At 40.7% G+C, this 21,020-nt stretch overlaps 1 protein-coding gene across 7 annotated transcripts in view; it reads right to left on the reverse strand.

Moving 5' to 3' along the window:
• The window catches only part of NTRK2 (neurotrophic receptor tyrosine kinase 2), a 319,997-nt gene that overhangs the window by 152,685 nt on the left and 146,292 nt on the right, over window positions 1-21,020 (reverse strand). For 6 of the 7 annotated variants that reach the window (XR_012159057.1, XM_073345038.1, XM_073345037.1 and 3 more), the window contains exon 13: window positions 4,085-4,273. Coding sequence is in view for 6 of the 7 variants with exons in the window: in XM_073345038.1 (XP_073201139.1) it covers window positions 4,085-4,273 (189 nt within the window). In the remaining variant the exon portion in view is untranslated. Of the gene's footprint in view, window positions 1-2,890; window positions 2,962-4,084; window positions 4,274-21,020 lie in introns of those variants that run through there. The other variant, XM_073345041.1, reaches the window with a different exon arrangement.

The raw sequence follows: 21,020 nt of genomic DNA on the forward strand, positions 1-21,020 counted from the left end.
CCTTTTGAAACTAGATACGTCACAGTTAGCCAGGTACCTACAAACAAAAACGGCTGACACTTGACTTTAGTTTAAGTAGAAGCAGGTAAACTAGCTTGGTGTGCCTTAAGTTACTCAGTGCATCACAGAATGCAAAAAGAAGTGGAAACCTTCAGGCCTTCTGCAGTGGCTGATCAGCCGAATAAAGGCAGGTCCACCTGGGATAGACGAGTGGGGAGCAGTTTTCCCAGGCCCCCTGTTTGAGAAGGCCCCTAAACTGAGTGGCGTAACAACCTAGTGCACAGGGTCATGACAGAACAGCAGCAGGGCTTAAATTCAGCTGGAGCTGTCTGAAGCGAAGCTCCATTAAATATTTTTAAACTCTTGGGGCTGACTCCCTGAGTCGTAATGCCTCTGGCGGGGGGCTCCAGGAAATACTCTGAGAATTTAAGTCCTGAGCAGCAGCCAAGTCAAACCAGTTCATAATGCCTGGAGCAGAGAGCTGGGTCCAGCCCTAACGGACAGGAGATGCTGCTGCAGGATTAGTGCCTCTCCAACCATCGCTCCCACACAACCTGCACGCCCAGTGGTAATTTCTTTGGAAGAATGGAGGCCCTGTGTCAGATATTGTCACAGGCCCTCCAAAATCTGTGTGTGACCCTGAATAGAAGGCAGAGGAACCTGAGGCCACCAGTAGGTGAGTGTTCATGCCATAGCAGGATGGGGGTGTGAGATGGGCAGGAGCCAGAGTAGAGTCCTGTGGGCTTGCTGGACAGCCAGAGGAAACTGGATGTTTAACCACCAGTGGCTGGAATGGGAAATATCACATAGGCATGGATGAGAGCAGGCGGGTCATTTTCAGTTGTCTATCAGTACATTCAGTGAATGTCTACGTAAGCATTCAGAATGAAATCGAGGTCAGGATTTCACCTCCACACTTTTGGGTGCTTATTGAAACTAAACCTCACCAGTTCTGATTTTTCATCTTGAGTGACTGTATCAAAAGAGGAAGGAAGCACTATCATGTTTAGTCTCCTCATTGCCAACTTTTAGATGCTGGTACTTCTCAGGAATAATTTTTTTCAGTGGCAGAAGTGCTGATTTTTTGGTGATGGAATTTCAAATGGGATTTATGATGATTGCTATTTTTATAAACACACACACACTTCTCAGAGTTGGTGTTGAAGCCTGGTGCTCTGTCTACACAGGATTAGGTATTTGACAATAGGTTAAAACATCACTTAAATGGAGAACGAAAAAACCAACTCCACTTGCTACTCACTGCAAACATGCTCCTTCAAATTCCATATAAATATAGCATTACTGTTGGAATGTGATTCCACTTAACCCCCAAAAAATGCAGCATAAAAAATATTAATCACATAGGGTCCTGCATGACAATCATTTTCCATCATGACAGTCATTGATGGGGTGTCTAATACTTAGACGACAGCTGTATTTAGGCTGGATAGGAAGTAAACATAAATGTTAATTATTTTTACTTGAGATGAGAAACCAGATGACATTTTGAGCTGGTATTACCGTAAACAGGAAAACTGTATGAGAGCTTACAGCTTATAAAAGTATCAAAATACAAATCAGGAGGAGGTTTGCAGATCGGAGAAGGACAAGTGCAACACTGTAATAAAAAGTGAGTGAATGAGACAGAGAGTGTGTGTGTGAAATTATTCACGGGAAGACCATTTTTGTCTCAGACAATTCAAATATCCTCTTTATTGGACATGCTCAATGTGATAGAAGAGACCAGATTTGTCTTGATTATATTGTGCTACAGTAGTTTATCTGGTTCTCTTTGTTTAAAATAATAAAGCCCCAAATCTCTCAAACACTGAGATCATCAACATAGCGTAGCAGAACGTGGAATGACCTGATGTACAGATCTCCACCTTCCTCATCATTCAAATAATATCATGCATAGTAATGTGAAGACATAAACCCTCATTCTCTGCACATTTACACACATGTTTAATTTTATACACCGTGAATAATTTAATCAGAGTCAGTGGTATTACTCACAATGTGCAAAATCAAGTACACATTTAAGGGCACATCTACACAGTGGAGTTATGCATACTGGGATGTGGGATGTTTCAAATAGGCACTCTACTAAAGCATGCTGGGGAACTTTTAGTGTGCCAGCAGGGTCTACACAGAGCAATTAATGCACCACACGTCAGTGCACTTTAGAAATCACCCCTGCATAGTGCACATGGCTGCTCTAGTTAAGATCTGAGTAGAAAAGACCTGAGTCTTTTCAGGATCAGGACCTGAGAGTGTTGACTTACAACTTTTACTGTAGTTAGTGTTGTTCAATTGTGATGCAATGCTCCTACAGCTGAGCTCCAACCTCCTATTCAACTCAAGTGACCTCTTTGTTCTGGAACAGAGCACGTACATTTTTTAAACATTTTTGTTAAAGCCAGAGAATTTGCATGGAGAGAGGGAAAGGCGATAATAAGTGCCTATATAAGAAAAAGCCCCAAATATTGGGACTGTCCCTATAAAATTGGGGCATCTGGTCACCCTACCTGGTCTCCGCCTTTCCACATGTTAAAAAACACACAGCGATTGGAGGAGGGTTACTGTTACACTCTGTAAACTGTGCAAGCTTTAAGGCAAAAGCCTCAGCTTGTGCATCCACATTAAAATTTTTGCTGAATATTTAAATCAATCATGTACATCAATACCCAACGTAGCATTCCTCAATCACACACATGGGGCCCGATCCAAAGCCCAATGAAGTCAATGGGAGTCTTTCCACGGAATTCCTTGGGAAATGGATCAGGCAGCCTATGAATTTAAGGGAAAGCTTATACAAAACCTATTGGGGATGTGAAGTGTACAATGTATTAAGGCTCATAACTTGATCAAATGAGAATAATTTTTATTGGAACACTTAAAGGCATTTGTCATCAATATGAGCCATTTCTACCACAACTTTCAACCTCTGGCTATTTAAGACTGTTCCAAAAACAAAAACAAACAAACAAACAAACAAAGATTGCATTTTTTTATAATGAAGAAAGTAATTTTTTCTCATTCTTCTCATGCTACAAAACCATTTTTTGATGAAGCATTAAAAACCCACTAGGGACCAAGCCACAACAATTTCAGTCCAAAAGGTAAAAGTTTGAGATAGTTAAAAATGACTGAAAATTGTGAGTTAGAATGGAAACCGTTAAGAAACTCTGATTATAACAATTACTGCCTCAACTGCTATAATATGTTCATGTCAGTAGTTATCCAAAATATTTGTGGATGACCACAATATATTTCTTATTTGCTGTACTATTATATTTAATGTTTCAATAACAACCTGCCCCAACTTTAAAAATGTTCATGTGCAAAACTAATATTTGTTTTGGAGATCAGTAACAGAAGCCTGGCGTGCTTTTTTAACCGCTCACTTCGTATGCCTCCAACTTGATTGACTGAGAACATATATGTGACAATTAGACTTACTGTTCGTCTGAGGTGAAAACAAAACCTAGTGCTTCATCTTAAATATTAAACACCTTTTTAAAATATAAACTCTGAACTATACAAATAAAGCAGAAGAATAAAATTTGTCACCCTCTGTAATCTCAACACTATTTTAGTATTACTTTTAAATATATGTATATATTTCAAAGTGAATTTACAGTCATAGCCACAACAGAAGTAATTTGATATCAGAATGTATATAACAATACAATGCAAATATTGACTTCTGGTTCTGGCCCAAAGCAAGATTAGTCTTTTCTTGAGAATACACGGGCTCAAATTCATATTAGGTGCAAGGGCCAAATCCAAAGGCCATTGAAATTAATGGAAAGTCTCTCAGTGACTTCAGTGAACTTTGGATAAGGCTTTCTGTGTAGCTGTCTTAACTGACTCCTCACAAGGGCTGAATTTGGCCTTTTGGCTTTGACAGATGTAAAGCAGTTCATCCCATGTACCTATGTCCTTAATGATTTGCATACATTTAACCCCCCGCCCACTACCCCTGCAAGTTACATCATTTCCCCGTTAGCTCTGGTAAAGAAACCCAGCTCATGGCTGAGAAAAATAAATGACCAAACTACATATAAACATCTGTACTTACATGTGTCTGGCTTGAGCTGACTGTTGGTGATTCCGAAGTACTGGGGGTTCTCAATGACAGGAATCTTTGTCATTCCAATGATGACAGCATCTGGGCCGCCCTCAGAAGAGGATGGAGTGTTACTCCCATTCGAAATGTGATGGAGGGGACTTGCCGAATCATCATCATTGCTGATAACTGAAGAAGGACCTAGAGTTAGAAACAAAGATTCCCCTGTAACATGACATGTTTTTCCCCTCCCTCAGTCACCTGCTTTGGCTGACCAGTCTGCCCTCACGCACAACTAGCTAGTAGCCTTCTTTTTGCTAGTTGGTGTTTTTGCCTCTGGGGTTTTGTATGTTTGTTGAGGGAGGTGGAGAACATATTTCATATGGGACTTAAAACAAAGGCTTCATTTGGTGACTCCTTTATATGCACAAGGATCATCGTTCCACAGAGGTAACCTCTAAAGCACTCAGATACTATGACTATGAGTGTGTTATAAGTACCTATATTGGTAGATAACATAGACTTGATAGGACTACATCCAGTATAGTGGGAGAAATATCAAAAGTCAGTGAACTCTTCTGTTGTTTCCAGCAATAAGCTATAACCTGTATTCATTGCTTGTTTGCATTAGCCCCTACTCAGAACATACACAAGTAGGGCCTTTGAAAACAAAGCTGTGGGATGTTTTCCTTTGTCATGGCCTTATTGTGAGACAGGATATGTGTGTGAGATGCATTCTCCCTGAGGAGGGAGGTTGTCTGAATTCTGAAGGACTAAGAGGGTTAAGCCAACATTCAGAGCCCAGTGGACATGTAGGATCAAGGCAGGTGCTGGGCAAACACGCAAGGAGGGCAGGTGGAAGGAATCCACCGAACTTCTACCATATGCATCACTGTGCAAGAACTGTTCCAACCCAATGGAACATTTCATTCACCTTGGCAGCCTGTCAGAACCCAGTATTTGAGCGGCCACTTCTGTTTTGTTCTCTTTGCACTTTATTATTATTATTACAATTAAGCCACAGAAACAGGTGAGATAAAACATGGTCAGATTGATTAATTAATTAATGGTTATGCAAACTGTGCACTTCTCAAGTGGGTTTAAGGGGCTTTGATCTAATATCACAGCCTATGCAAGGTCAGAATAAGTAACCAAAGTAACCCAGGAGCTCTCATCGTTTACAGCTTAATTGCTCTCTTCCCTTTAATTCTGTGCAGGCAACACGAGCTCAGAAAGAAGATGCAAGTCACTGCTAAACCTTGGCAGCACTTTCCCTACTCTTCCCACTGAAGAAACCATTTTCATAATTTTCATTTTCATTGCATAAAACAAACCATTTTCACCTTTATCATTCCATGAGATGGCTCATAAATAGGGGATGGATTTGGAGATCCCATTAGGAATTCCGCCTTTAAATAATGTGACATGGCTATTTTGAGGGTTCAGCTGCAGGAACATCCCTGTTTCTCTCCCCTCCCCTCCCCCAATTAAAACGCTGAGCCTGGTTTAGTAGTCCATAAAGGAAACCTTTTTATTGTTTGAAAAAGTAGTTTTTCCCTAGCCTGAAACATCAGCGGTAATTTTTCAAATGCCTTTCACTTTGCTGGGAAGTCACGGTTGACAGCTTTAAGTAATGCATCTAGATCTCTGCAATTTATCTAGTGAAGTATTAATACTGATGCTGTTTTTCTCATTCCTGATTCCACAGATCCTTAGAAGATGAATGCTACTAGCAAAGCTACAAGGATTATGCCTGTTTTTTGGTGAAGATTTTTACATAATGAAGTCCAGAACACAGCAAACAGTTGGGAGAAAACATTTCTTGAGACGGTATATTAGCTACACATATAATGTCACAACATTATTTGATGTGTGTTTGGGTTTGTGTGTGCATCTGTGCTACTATAGAACAGCATGGAAAATGTAGAGAAGAACAAGAAAAGCCTTGCTAAAGTTTTCTAGAAAAAAACGCTCCTTAGTCTCATGTCTCTGAACTTTCTGTGTCTCAAGTTGATGTTACAACTAAGCTGGCAGACAAATAAAAATTTTGCTGGTCAAAAATGCAGTCCTTTTTAGATTAATGTATCTTTAGTGTGAAGGGCCACATCTATTTTATTACAACAGCTTGTAAGCTTTCTTAGACATATAACTTAATAGAGGCACTTCTAAGTCCTCTGCAGCCTCTGATTAGCATGAGAAACAAATCCCTTTGTCATTTGTTCATTCCCCACACGTATACAGGATTGGAAGGAAGGGGTGTACATTACACATCTATAGGAATGTAAGCAGAATAGTTAAAAGGAAAGCAATCTGCTAATCACATCAATTTTGCACTGATCAGGACTCTGGCATCCAGTTTTATATGGTAAACCAGTTTGAATTATTTTTTAAATGCAAGGCATTGTGGTTAAAATGTGGCTGCTTTCTTTGTAAATGAGGTTACTAAACTAAGCCAACTAATTAAACTGGTCTTCTGTGTTATGCCAATTAGATTTCAAATAATTTCTGATTTATTTGAGCAACATCTGAAAAAAAGAGAAAACAATGGCCTTTGCTTAATTTTAAAATGCCCATTTCAGTTTTCTACATCTGTTATATAATTAAAACATCCACCATCCAAGAGATGGCAAGTTTTTTTTTACATATCAGGAGACAAATAAACTTACACCAATTCAAACATCCACTTCACCAGGGCCCACTGATAAATGTGAATAAACTGGTACACAAACAGTTTTGTCGCTTGCTTATTTGACAGACTACCCGTTTTACATGAAGTTACATTCCATTTCCGTAATGCACTGACTTAATTACATTACAGTCAAGGGGGAGCACTGCAGCTGACACTTCACTGTACCAGGTTTCGCTGTTGCATTTCCAGAATGCAATTTGAATGTGGCCACTCCAAGCTGGCAAGAAACTGGAATTGCTCTTTCATGAATCATTTATCCAGAGCACAAATCAAAGGGTAATTTCTTAAACAGTGTCTAAGTACTGTCTCATCCTGATTAAACGGTGTCACCTAAAATTACTTGTCGAAGGCAGAATGAGCAGGGCAACCATTTGCTGACACCTATTATTGATTTTGCTTTCTCAAATCCAACATTGGCTTCGTACAGAAAGAAAATTTTAAACAAAATGTCTCCAATGGAAATGAAATTCATTGGCTGTCAATAGCCACCACTTCAAGGGACAGTTGCAGCTTTTAAGAAAATTCCAAAGAAACAGGGGTTTTCTCCATCCCGAAATGTTCTGCCTAACATCCTCACTGGGTTTTTTTAAGAATATATTTCTTGTCTTAAGAAGATGGAAGCCGGAGCCAGATAAGAAACAGCTGTCTGCCTTGGAGACAAATGATGAGAAAATATATCTTACAGGAGTGAGCTTCTCTCTCTTTATTCATTGTGTACTGTCTGTGCACAAGAGAAAAAATGTAGCATGGATGCGACCATGTTACCCATTTGCTCTGTGCACATCATTTCCAAGATGTAAGCATGTGGGAAGATTTAGGGAAAATAATTCTTTTCTAAGCTGACATTCTGTAGGGGGGCAGGAGGGAAGAAAATGATCCAGATTGTGACTGCTCCTCATGAGACGCATGAGGGTGGGAGGGTACAAGGAGCTTCTCTGCTCCCTGCTGTGTACCCCACAGAAGGACCAGAGACAATCACATTATCAAAAATGGGGAGGGGAGGAAGCAGGGCCCTGGGTCACACCCACACATTCTGCATTGGCAACATGGGTAGAAGGTTGCACCATTCGGTGCAATCCTCTGGTACCCCATGGAGCTTCCTAATGCACAATCGCTCTCCAACTTCTCCTTGGGATAGTGCATTTCTGTGCTGTCCTTTACAGTGGCTAGTGCCTTACAGGAACAATTAGGTCCAGACTGATAATTTTATCCTGATATTTTTTCTACAGGGTTGTAACTGCATTTTCCTTAGATTTGGAAAAAAATGATTATATTATATTTTAAGTATTTTCGATATTTCTGACCAAGATACACACTTTCACGATCACACTATAAGAATAAAGAGATTTTTTTTCTGCTGCTCCATTGTTGTGAAGCAAAAGAGCGATAGTGGATTTTTTTATAGGAATTCCACTGGACTGTAGTCACACCATAATTTCTGGCTCTTTTCTTGCTCCATTTCTGACTTCCTGTGGTACTTAGCCTCTGGGCTTTGGAGATATGTCTGGCTATTGACTGCCATTGAACTAATGCATATTACCTTGCCACATGTTAGAAGATGAAAAGAAGTCCAAATTAAATAATGGCCTAAGATTGACTCAGCTGAGCATGCTCAGACAAGAACACTGATGGTAGCACACAGGAGGGGAGAAGCTCACAGAGGCTGAATTAGAAAAACACTGCAACAGATAAATCTCAAAGGCAAGAACATATGGTTTTGGTTTACACCTGGCATGGCCTTGCTGAAAGACATTTTCAGGCTTTGGATCAGATGGTCACAAACAATCCCTTATGTTCATCTACTTCTATCCATTGATTGTGGTTAGAAGACAAATGACATATGTTATGTGCACTTAAGGTAAGTCTACACAGCAATTGAACACCCGTCGTTGGCCCAGGTCAGCTGACTTGGGCTTGGGGGTCGCAGGCTGCAGCACTGTAAAATTGCTCTGTAGACATTCAGGCTTGGGCAGGAGCCCAAGCTGTGGAACTCCGCAAATGGGGAGGGTCTCTTAGCCCAGGCTCCAGCCTGACCCCGAATGTCTGTAGCCAGAGCCCCATGAGCCCAAGTCAGCTGACCCAGGCCAGCTGCGGTCATGTCACAGTGTAGATGTACCCTTGTTGTCTGCTGTGTTTCACAAGTTAGCAAGGATAGTGTGTTCAAAGCCCAGTGCTTCACTGTGTCCCACATGAAAGAGTATAACAGAACCCAGTGTTGACCATTTGGAGTTGCATCCCTTTGACTGGTTCCTTACTTTAAAAGATCATTTTGTCTTGACCTCTTTAATATTCACTCTTTGTAGTTCAGTTTGTCTCCTGGCTTCATGCTGGACTGATATAGAATGGCCTACAGAAACAAGTCTGCAATAAGAACTTTTATGTTTTTTATATATATAAACACCAAAAGTAATCTCAACGGGCCACATTCTCTGCTGGTGTAAATGATTGCCATTTCATTGTTGCCTGTTGACACCAATAGAGAATTTGTCTCAATGGGCTTCCTTTATGACCACTACAAGGCAACCAATATTTTTGGCTCTGCAGCTAGAACTGCCTGAATTTTCCATGGATTTCTTTCCTCCTGTGTTCAGGTACTGGATCTCTTTGTCACATACACTGGTGTTCATGTCAGCAGGTGAGATCAAGTGTGAGGAAAAATGTTCTGTGGTGGGTCTGAGCTCCCTTTCTTTTTGGGGAAACTATAAACATAAGGTAGGGGTGCTCAATGTGCAGGGCATGATCTGCAGAGGGGTTGCAAACTAGTCCTTTTCCTTGCAGATAGCTTTGAAAATATTGTCGCATCAGGGGCATCTAAAGGAATGAGGCCAGAACACATTATCAAAAAGAATCCAACACACTTGAATGCAGCCAGAGCTCTCCACCGATAGTGCCCGCCTCCCCTAGAGCTGGAGACCAGTGGCTCAAAAAAACCCCAAACAACCCAAGCAAACAAACAAAACTAACCCCACCACTACCACCACCACACCACCCTGCCCCATGCAGGGGTTTTACCCTGAGAAAGGAGAAGAGCTAGAGACTCTATGATGTCTGCTAGGGACTTTGCTTTTGCGACTAATTTGGCATGGAAGATGCTGAGATCCTACAGTGATGGGCAACTGTATGAAACTCTAAGGTAAAAGAGAAATAAAAAGAGAATGCTTTGTTTCAATGGCCATTCCCCAGCTTCTCTCAAATCACCCCACCTGCACCCCAGCTGTTGGGGAGGGGAAGCCTGTTACAATATAAAGCAATTGTCACTAATGTTGACATTTTGTCTTTGTGATATTTTAAAAAAAAAAAATCACAGGTTATTAACAGTCCTCCCTGGAATGCTGAGGGCTATTTTGGAGACCCATGACACTTCCAGCCAGGGGAAGCTTAAACAAAATATCCTAAATCAGAATGTAGGCTGCAAGATAACATTGGCTTAACACATTTGAATATCAGATCACTTGTTCATTAGGCTGTCATGACTCTCTCTTCTCCTGTTATCTCTCCTATCTCTCTACTTGATCTTTCAGCATTTGTTTGGAGGATCCTCTTCCTCCCTTCATGGCTTAGCCCTCCCCTACCTGTTATCTTGTTTACCGTACACAGCTCTCAACACCTGCTCTGTCAAGGATGCCAGCCTTTATAGCCTATTTTGTCATATTTTCCAAAAGGCACCTTTGTACTTTCTCCCATGCAACCCCCTTACCCCCAATACCTGGAAAGAGCTCTTGTAATAATCTGAAAAAACATACATTAGCCTCCTTTAATCTCTCCTTAAAACTCCCCTGTGCTGTGATGTCTGATAATTATTAGAGCCAGTAAAGTATGACTTCATGGTTGAAGTCATGTTGTTGCAACAGGGATGAATTTCGCCCATACAAGTATTATAAAGCATTCTCATGTGAAGAGAACAATTAATACAAATGAGAGAGAGGCGGTCATGCTTGCAAGTGATCCTTCTGACTCTTATGCTGATGCATCAACTCCATGGTTCCTTCATAAGATCTGGGGTGACTTCTCACCAGATCTTCCACTGGTATTGGCTCATGTTACTTCAAGCCCTTGTTTCCATAGGAAACGTAAGCAATGGCTTGCAGTCAAATCAACCTGTGTAGAGACGTATTAATGGTACTGCATTACCAGACAAGAGCAGGACATGAATGCACGTCACCACTGTAACATTTAGCTTTCTCTTGCACTGATTTTGTTCCTCTATTGATTCTTCCCTTTTTTGTGTATTTTTAAGTATTTAAATACACGGCTGTCAAAAAGCACTTACTCAAGTTTCTTTTCCCCATGAGACCCATATTTGCTGTAGATTCTATGAAGTGCTTTTTTCTTCCTGATTAACAGGCAAGATTCATGCTTCACAGAGAACAAAGCCTCAATATTTCCTGTTATTAAACTAGCACGCAAGCTCGCCAAAGCATATACCCCATGGCCGGCAGATTTACTAAACCAGTGTGCAAGCTTCTCACCAGAACATACACCCCATTTTCAGCTGACTTTTTGAATCCCTATCTCACCTTCTACTCCCTCTGTTCCATTATCCTGTAGTCACTGTTCAGCAAGGTTATCCACCCAGGTACTACACTCCCTATTCTGAATGTTCCCTCCACATATTTAAGTTCAACAAGTGCAGGCAAACTCTGAAGCAACAATGATCTCAAATAATGTTTAAGTAATTCTATTACAGTAAATAAGAGAAGAGAGCACAACAGAATACAAAGTAATAGAATTACATCAACATTATTTTATATGATTGCTGTCTTATATGCTGCACTTTGAATACAGGGAATTGAATTAAAAGGCATAAATAGACCAGAAAGAAAACTAGTGTTTAAGATACAAGACAAGTTGAACAGGTCACCCCAAATCAAACCTGTTTAGCACCACCTCAGAGGAGTGCAGCTACTTTCAGTGAATTCAGACACCATTAGAAATCTGTTCAATGTGTGATTTCAGTGGAGCTTTTTCTGTATAGATGCTTAACCTTCTACTGTACTCATGGTACTGCTCAAAGTGCTACTCCATACCATATGGCTACCCCAGCATTTATGAGGCAGTGGCAGGCCTCCTTCCTTGCCCCCCCCAGCCTAGGCTTCTAGAATTCAGAATGTGTTTCCTATCCCCCTAAATGCCTGATCCACAGAGTATGTGAGTCTGTTACCACTCCCAGCTGGAGAGCCTATTTCTTTAGCTCAAACTATAGAGATTCATGCTTTCAATTCTAGAGATCCCCAATTCAATCTAATGTTGACAAAGCCACCATATTTCCACACAGGAAATAAACATCATGGGACTGCTTTTGTTCTCTGAGTACCAGAGGGAGGTTGCCAGAGCTTTTGCTGTCAGCAGCAGCACCACCAGAGAAGAGCACATCTGAATGGTGTCATTGGCATGTCTGTTGCCACACCCCCAAATTTCACTGGCAAGCAAGCATTTGGAGGCAATATATGTTATCCCTTTTCAAAAGGTGAAGAAAGTGGCAATCAGGAGACAGTATGCATGATTCAATCCTACACAGGCACAATGCCTCCATCCATCACTTCTGAAACAGCGGATGTCCTCTACACTGGCCCCCAACATGCATAGCTCTGAGCCATAATTAGGTTCTAGACACTGGGGTTTGTGGCTCACAAGAGTTAGAGTTGGCAGGTTTATGTATTAACATAACAATTAATTTAATGTTAATTAACAAGTTTGCAGATGACATATTAATTATTGACCTGCTTTGCGCTCAGTAGCATTAAGCTTGCCCTGCATCACAGTTCTTCCGATAGGATGCACAGAGAAAAGCTTTCTAGAGCTGTGCAAAATGTTGACACTCTCATAAAAGTTTGATGAATATGCACCTGAGGTTTTTGCACAGCTGGGGAGCTGGTGAACCTCCCTTTCACACTTCCATCAGCCTATCTATTCTCCCCCTATCCACCCTCCTTGGAACCTGTCTGCTCTAAAGACATCTATCATATAGGAAGAAATGGGCTGCTCCCAGGATTGTTGAGAAGGCTGGGGTGGGATGTTTGAGATCAAGAACCCTGGAATACTGTGTGTAATTCTGGTCTCCCATGTTTAAGAAAACTGAATTCACACTGGAACAGGTGCAGAGAAGGGCTACTAGGATGATCCAAGGAATAGAAATCCTACCTTATAAGAGAAGACTCAAGGAGCGTGGCTTGTTTAGCCTAACCAAAAGAAGGCTGAGGAGAGCTATGATTGCTCTCTATAAATATATCAGAGGGATAAATACCAAGGACGGAAGGAGTTATTTAAATTAAGTGCCAATGTGGACACAAGAACAAATAGATCTAAACTGGCCATCAGCAAGGTTAGGCTCAAAATTAGATGAAAGTTTCTAACCATCAGAGGAGAAAGGTTCTGGAACAGCCTTCCAAGGGGAGCCGTGGGGGCAAAAAACCTAACTGGCTTCAAGACTGATCTTGATAAGCTTTTGGAGGGAATGGTATAATGAGGCTGCCTATAATGTCACGTAACCGATCTTCAACTGCTAGCAGCAAAAATTCCCAATGGCCGGAGATGGGACACTAGATGGGTAGGGCTCAACGGGTAGTGATCAACAACTCAATGCCTAGGGGTCAGTCCTGGGGCCAATTTTGTTCAACATCTTTAACAATGATCTGGATGATGGGATTAATTGCACACTCAACAAGTTTGCAGATGACACTAAACTGCAGGGATAAGTAGATATGCTGGAGGGTAGGGATAGGGTCCAGAGTGACAGACAAATTGGAGGATTGAGCCAAAATAAATCTGATGAGGTTCAACAAGGACAAGTGCAGAGTCCTGCACTTAGGAAAGAAGAATCCCATGTACTGCTACAGGCTGGGGACCGACTGGCTAAGCAGCAGTTCTTCAGAAAAGGACCTGGGGATTACAGTGGACAAGAAGCTGGATATGAGTCAGCAGTGTGCACTCGTTGCCAAGAAGGCCAATGGCATATTGGGCTGTATTAGTAGGAGCATTGCCAGCAGATCAAGGGAAGTGATTATTCCCCTCTATTCGGCATTGGTGAGGCCACACCTGGAGTATTGCATCCAGTTTTGGTTCCCCCACTACAGAACAGAGGTGGACAAATTGGAGACAGTCCAGTGGAGGGCAACGAAAATGATTAGGAGGCTGGGGCACATGACTTACAAGGAGAGGCTGAGGGAACTGGGGTTATTCAGTCTGCAGAAGAGTAGAGTGAGAGTGGATTTTATGCCAGCCTTCAACTACCTGAAGGGGGTTTCCAAAGAGGATGGAGCTAGGCTGTTCTCAGTGGTGGCAGATGACAGAAGAAGAAACACTGGTCTCAAGTTGCAGTGGGGGAGGCCTAGGTTGGATATTAGGAAACACTATTTCACTAGGAGGGTGGTGAAACACTGGAATCAGTTACCTAGGGAGGTGGTGGAATCTCCACCCTTATTGGTTTTTAAGGCCTGGCTTGACAAAGCCTTGGCTAGGATGATTTAGTTGGTGTTGGTTCTGCTTTGAGCAGCGGTTTGGACTAGATGACCTCCTGAGGTCTCTTCCAACCCTAATATTCTATGAGGGCTCTGAGTAACTACAGAAAATTCTTTCCCAGGTGTCTGGCTGCTAGGTCTTGCTCACATGCTCAGAGTCTAATTGACCACCATATTTGGGGTCAGGAATATATTTTCCCCCAGGTCAGAATGGCAGAAACCTTGGGGGGTTTTCTCCTTCCTCTGCAGCATAGGGCACAGGTCACTTGCAGGTTTAAACTAGTGTAACTGGTGGATTCTCTGTAACTTAAAGTGTTTAAACCATGATTGAGGACTTCAGTTACTCAGCCAGAGGTTAGGGTTCAATTTCAGAAGTGGATAGGTGAGGGTTTGTGGCCTGCAAATGTGCAACAGGTCAGACTAGATGATCACAATGGTCCCTTCTGACCTTAAAATCGATGAGTCTATGAACCAACCTGCAGGACTCAGTTCATGAACCCTACCAGAATCACATAACTCTATTTTCAGCTTTCATTTAGCTGATCCAGTTCTCATTTCATTTTACCTTTTGGCTCAGATAAGAATCAATGTATTTATTACAGTGACATAAGAGGACTAAATTGTGTTTCTCTGTTTTGCTTTGATACAGAAAAAATGCATTACAGTGACAAATTTTAATCTTTCTTATATATAATAATTTAAGTAACAGGTACTATTGAGGGTAATTAAATAAAAGCTATGTTAGTCAGCTTCACAGTATTCAATTTTCAACATTGTTAAGTGTCAAAAGTTCAGTCATGCTGATTTCAATGCAATTTCTCTAAAACACACGTTCTTCATGTCAGAAGTCTTTTTTGTTTCAAATGCTTTGACTCCTCTAAAGAATGAGGAACAAGCAATTTTAGCCATTTCCATTGACATTGACATACACAGACTGGAGCTATTCAAATCTTTTACCAGCTCTTTTGTTGCTGCTCTGAATCCAAAAGAGTCACAGCTGCATATTTGTGTTTGTTTCAGTTTTATTCCCATGTGCTGATGACAAAGGATCCCAGTTCTCTCTCTCTCTCACTCTCACTCTCACACACACACACACACACACACACACCCCTCTCTCTCGGGCATCCCTGAAGTGGAAATACCTGCAAAGGGAGGTGATTAGAACTGGGGCAAACTCTGCCAGGATCTGCACACAGAGTTCACCCCAAATCACTCTAAAAGGCAAGGGGCACTTTGTTCCCTCTCCCAGGCTGAATAAATTGGGTTTTGCCTTTAGTACCTTAGTGCCTTTAGTACTTTAGTGAATCACCTGGGTCCTACCATCCACATATATGCCCCCTGTCTCTGCACTGGGTCAGGAGCATGCTGGCTAACAAGCAGCATGGCTAGCCCTGGTTTCCTACTTGAAGGGAGGTTTTCCCTGGTGCAGAAGCACTGAGGGAAAGGTAATAAAGCCTGGATCTGTATTACCTCTTTCTTGTCATTTGTCATTTCTGGTTTGTGGCTAGTGGACCACACTTATACTAGCAGCAGCTCAGATGGTGCGACCTGTACTGGAATATGAAGAATTTGTGGCCCATCATTATTGGCAGTCAAATGAAACACAGATCTGATCCTAAAGTGTAACAGGGAGATGGTGTAATAATCAATACATATATATGAGTCAGAAAGATGTAAGTATCTGGGGGAGCAGACAATGCTAAAGAAAGAAAGAAAATGATTTATCATTTTTAATACAGATCATCCAGACTATTATAGCCACCTGCAGATTTCAGTACCCAGGGAACTTGGGTAATATAACAATCGTTTTAAAATACGACACTGCAAAAATATCTGCTATGAGAATAAAAGATCAGATGGAATGTGCTTACTGGAGCCAAACAAAAAGTAATTATTCAGCTAAAATCAAATGTTTATTATTCTTCATTTCATTTTAGTAATATTAATGCAATGATTTCTTACCAATGTACTCTTCCCAACTAATCTGAATGTGAACCTTCCCTTTTCCTCTTCTGCATGTGTGTGTGTGAGAGAGAGAATTTAGGGCTGCCTGGTGAATGAGCTCCTCTATATCCACATGACAGATACAACACAGAGAGCAGCAGCAGCCACCCAATTTTTGCAAACTGCCTTGCCACCATGTCTTAATAGTCGCCTGATAGAACTGCAGCATTTTATTTGACGTGATTAGCTGGCACGATCACAGATCATCTTCCAAATTCTGTTTAACAAACTATCGGTAACTAAATTTTGAAGAAATGCTTATTGTTAGTTGTGGTGTACTTGTTTTTAGAAATTGAACATATCATTAATAAAGTGATTTCTTTCTGCCTCAATTTATCCTTGACTGAATCATTTCTTAGATTCAAATTTACCATCCACAGGGCATTCCCACATAAGCAAAATGACCCAAACATTATTTCATGCCAAACTATAAAAGAAGCCAGTGGGGGCCAAGTGTGCCAACCATGGTGATCCCTAAATGGATGTGGACATTTGTCCACTGGGATTTGAATTAGGCCTACAACTGAGCATATATAGCAATAAGACATGATGGGAGTAAACTGTAGGATACTTGTGTATTCCTCGTATGCACTGTAGGTTTAACTACCTGAGAAGTGCCCTAGTAGTCTATTAATGCACAGCTTATAATGGATTATTGCTAGTAGACTACAGCTCATTCATTTTACAATACATTATTTTAAAACCAGCTCTGAGAAGGTATGTGCAACATATTTATAACAACATCCTTCCATTATGAAAAGTAGTTCCTAGTTAAGTATAAGAAAAATTAGTAGGAAAACATTGTAAAATGTCTTTTATTTAGTCTTTTGACTACATTTATTGTTAATTTTTTCTACCTTTGCTCTCTTTTTCTAGGTTTACTAGACTATTTGCATCCTTTCCCCCTACTCCCCTCTCCCAGAAGCCTTGCTGCCTTTTCACAGTCGTTTGTCACTCAGCAGCGAACTTCAGTTCCGTTTGTTTGATAACATATAAATCTGAAAGCTCCCAATTTAGGTTTTATAATAGAAAGAGCCTAGAAGCACCACAAACTGCTGTCTGGCACTTTGTAATGTGCAGGCAATTTAAAACTGTCATTTTTTTTCTCCTTCTGCCTTTCACTTTCCCTCTCCCCACCACACAGTGTCTAGCTCACTATTCTTCAAATTGATGCATCCCTCTCTCTGTTCCTCATTTAAAACAGTGGGTGTAGGGATTTATTTTCTCTGTGTGTACATGATGAGGTCCCCACCAAGCACCATTGGGAGTTGGTGCACAATTGTGACAACATGAAAAAGATTCACCCAGTTACTCAGAATGTAGCTTTGTAGCTCAGTGTCCCAGCCACAGTCTAATTATTCATAATGCACCATTTCTTAATCAAATGAGCTAAAATGTTGTCTCTTTTCCTGCTTGTGAAATGTCTACAAGATTGTGACTTTTTCAAATGTAGTCTTTATAGAAAATTATTCCCAATTTTCCCCCCATTATATTGATAGCTTCTGAACAGTTTGTGCTAGTGGAAATTTGTAAGTTACATAAGTCACATGTCATTTTTTTCTATTTTGTGACACTCAACATTTGCTTTCAGCAAACATTCAAGACTGGGAGCTTAACATTCATTTTTCTATAAGCATTCACACTCGTGAAGCTCAGCTATTCAAATGCTCATAGAAAGCAAAAAGGAAATGGCTCCAAACCACAGTCAAATGAAATTTCATGTTCAAATTCAAACTAATATTTGCAAAAATTTGTTACTACTATTTATTCAGCTCTGAAAGCATCAACTTATTTTGCACAGGTGAACTAAACAATTAGTTACCAGAGCTGGAATGACTTCTAGCTAGAAGGAATGTGGACTGAATTCTAACCAGAAGCCTCTAAGTGAAAAAATCATCTATCTCCTGAGCCAACCAGTCCCCTGAGCATTCCCTGCTCTTGAAACTGGCTTGTGAAAACAGATCTAACTCTTACACTGGCGGGCAATGACATAGCTAATTATTAGCCAAATCAATAATGATAGACAAATCTAAAAGTGTTCAAAGATTCAGCTTATTGAAACCAGCCTGAATTTTGAAGACTTTTCCAAAGCCTATCAGAATCTCTTTGGTTTGGAAATCTCACAAGACTCGGATTGCTTGTGACAGTTTAAATAATTGCTGGTTTCAGCTCATGTTGAAATGCTGCAGCATCAGTCTTCAGTGTACTGCATGGGAACAAGTAGAGCAGAGTTTGGCTAAGTAGGTGCAAATAATCCTGCACAATATTTGATGCTTGAACTGTCTAACTGCAAATATCACAGAGCTTACTTGGATATGAAAACCACAGAAAAAAGAATTCCTGATGGTCCTTATATCAAACTATATATTAATGGACCCAAAGCCAGCTCATTCAGGATAATAAGCAGAGCTGAGCAAGCAATTTATTCAGTGCATTTCACTTCTTTTCCTACCTGTGAATTTTCTGTGACTCTCGCAGAATTATTCTTTATTTGAAATTAGCTACTGAATAAACTTTGGCAAATAATTTTTGGTCTTCTGAATGGTACATGAGATAGAAGCTCCTGGGTGATCAGCACATTTGAAAATCAGGCCACTTATTTAGGTGCCAAAATATGGGTTTAAGATCCTAACATTAGGCACCCAGTTTTGAGAGTCCCAGACTAAATCTTTAAGGCCCTAATCAGGAAATCATGTAAGCACGTGCTTGATTTTAGGCATGTAGGTCAGTTCCCTTTCTGAAAAGGGATAAGAACATAAGAATGGCCATACTGGGTAAAACCAATGGTCTTCCAACAGTGGCTGGTGTCAGGTGCTTCAGAGGGAGTGAATAAAACAGGGCAATTTATCAAGGGATCCATCCCCTGTTGTCCAGTCCCAGATGCTGACAGTCAGAGGTTTATGGACACCCAGAGCATGGGGCTGTATCCCTGACCATCTTAGCTAATAGCCATGAATTTACCTAATTCTTTTTTTAATCCAGCTCTATTTTTTGCCTTCACAACATCCTCTGGCAATAAGTTAGACAGATAGGCTGAGAATTGTATGAAGAAGTGCTTCCTTATGTTTATTCTAAACCCGCTGCCTATTAATTTCACTGGGTGAGCCTTGATTTGTGTGTTATGTGAAGAGATAAATAACGCTTCCTTATTCACTTTCTCCACATTCTTCCCCAACATATCATGTTCATCTATGGGTCTGATAATTATGTTCTTTAGTATAGTCTCAACCTATTAGACTGGTACTGAAGTTAGGCTTACCAGCCTATAATTGCCAGGGTTGACTCTTGAGCCTTTTAAAAAAAATCAGTGTTACATTAGCTATCCTCCAGTCACCTGTTACAGAGGCTTATTTAAGTGATAGGATACATACCACGGTTAGTAGTTCTGCAATTTCATATTTGCGTTCCTTCAGAGCTCTTGGGTTAATACAGTCTGTTCCTGGTGACTTCTTATTGTTTAATTTATCAATTTGTTCCAAAACCTTCTATACTGACACCTCAATCTACGATAGTTCCTCAGATTTGTCATCTTAGAAGACTGGCTCAGCTGTGGGACTCTCCCTCACACCCTTTGCACTGAAAACCAATACAAAGAATTCATTTAGCTTCTCCTCAATGACCTTGTCTTCCTTGAGTGTTCCCTTAGCATCTTGATCATCCAGTGGCCCCACTGATTGTTTGGCAGTCTTCCTGCTTCTGATGTACTTTAAAAAATGTTTGCTGTTGGTTTTATGCCATTTGCTAGTTGCTCTTCAAAATCTTTTTTGGACTGTCTAATTATACTTGACTTGCCGGAGTTTATACTTCTTCCTATTTTCCTCACTAGGATTTGATTTCTAACTTTTGAAGGATGTATTTTGTCTCTAACAGCCTCTTTTACACGGTTGTTTATCATGGTGGCAATTTTTTTTGGTCCTCTTTCTGGTTTTTTTTGTTTGTTTATGCTTAGGGTATACATATAGTTTGAGCTTCAATTATTGTGTTTTTTTCAAAGTTTCTATGCAACTTGCAGGCATTTCACGCTTGTGACTGTTCGTTTTAATTTCTGATTAATTAGCCTCCTCATTTTTGTGTAGTTCCCCTTTTTGAATTTATATGCTACTGAGGTGGGTTTCTTATTTTCTCCCCTACAAGGATGATAAATTTAATTATGTTATGGTCACTATTATTGAATGATTTGGCTTTTTTCACCTCTTGGACCAGATCCTGGGTGTCACTTCAGACTAACTCAAGAAGTGCCTCTCCCCTTGTGGGTTCCAGGACTAGCTGCTCCAAGAAACGGTCATTAATGTTGTCTAGAAATCATAGAATCATAGAACTGGAAGGGACCTCGAGAGGTCATCTAGTCCAGTCCCCTGCACTCAAGGCAGGACTAAGTATTATCTAGACCATCCCTGAGAGGTGTTTGTCCAACTTGCTCTTATGTTATCTCGGCATCCCGTCCTGAGGTGACATGTTACCAGTCAATAGGGAGATAGTGGAAATCCCCCATTATTACTACATTTTCTGTTTTTTAGCCTCTCTAATCTCCCTGAGCATTTTACATTTTACAAACATTTTACGATCAGATGGTTGGTAGTATATTCCTACTGCTATACTCTTAGCTCTGGTCTACACTATAGAGTTAGGGTGATGTAAGGCAGCTTACATTGACCTAATTCTGTAACCATCTACACTAATATGTAGCTCCCACCCACTATGTCGACTTAACTCCACCTCTGCGAGAGGCGTAGCACTTAAGTCGACGTAGTAAGGTCAATGCAGTGTCAGTGTAGACCCTATGTTGCTTACATCGACT

This window comes from Lepidochelys kempii, chromosome 5 (assembly GCF_965140265.1).
Source record: "Lepidochelys kempii isolate rLepKem1 chromosome 5, rLepKem1.hap2, whole genome shotgun sequence".
Taxonomy (NCBI): Eukaryota; Metazoa; Chordata; order Testudines; family Cheloniidae; genus Lepidochelys; species Lepidochelys kempii.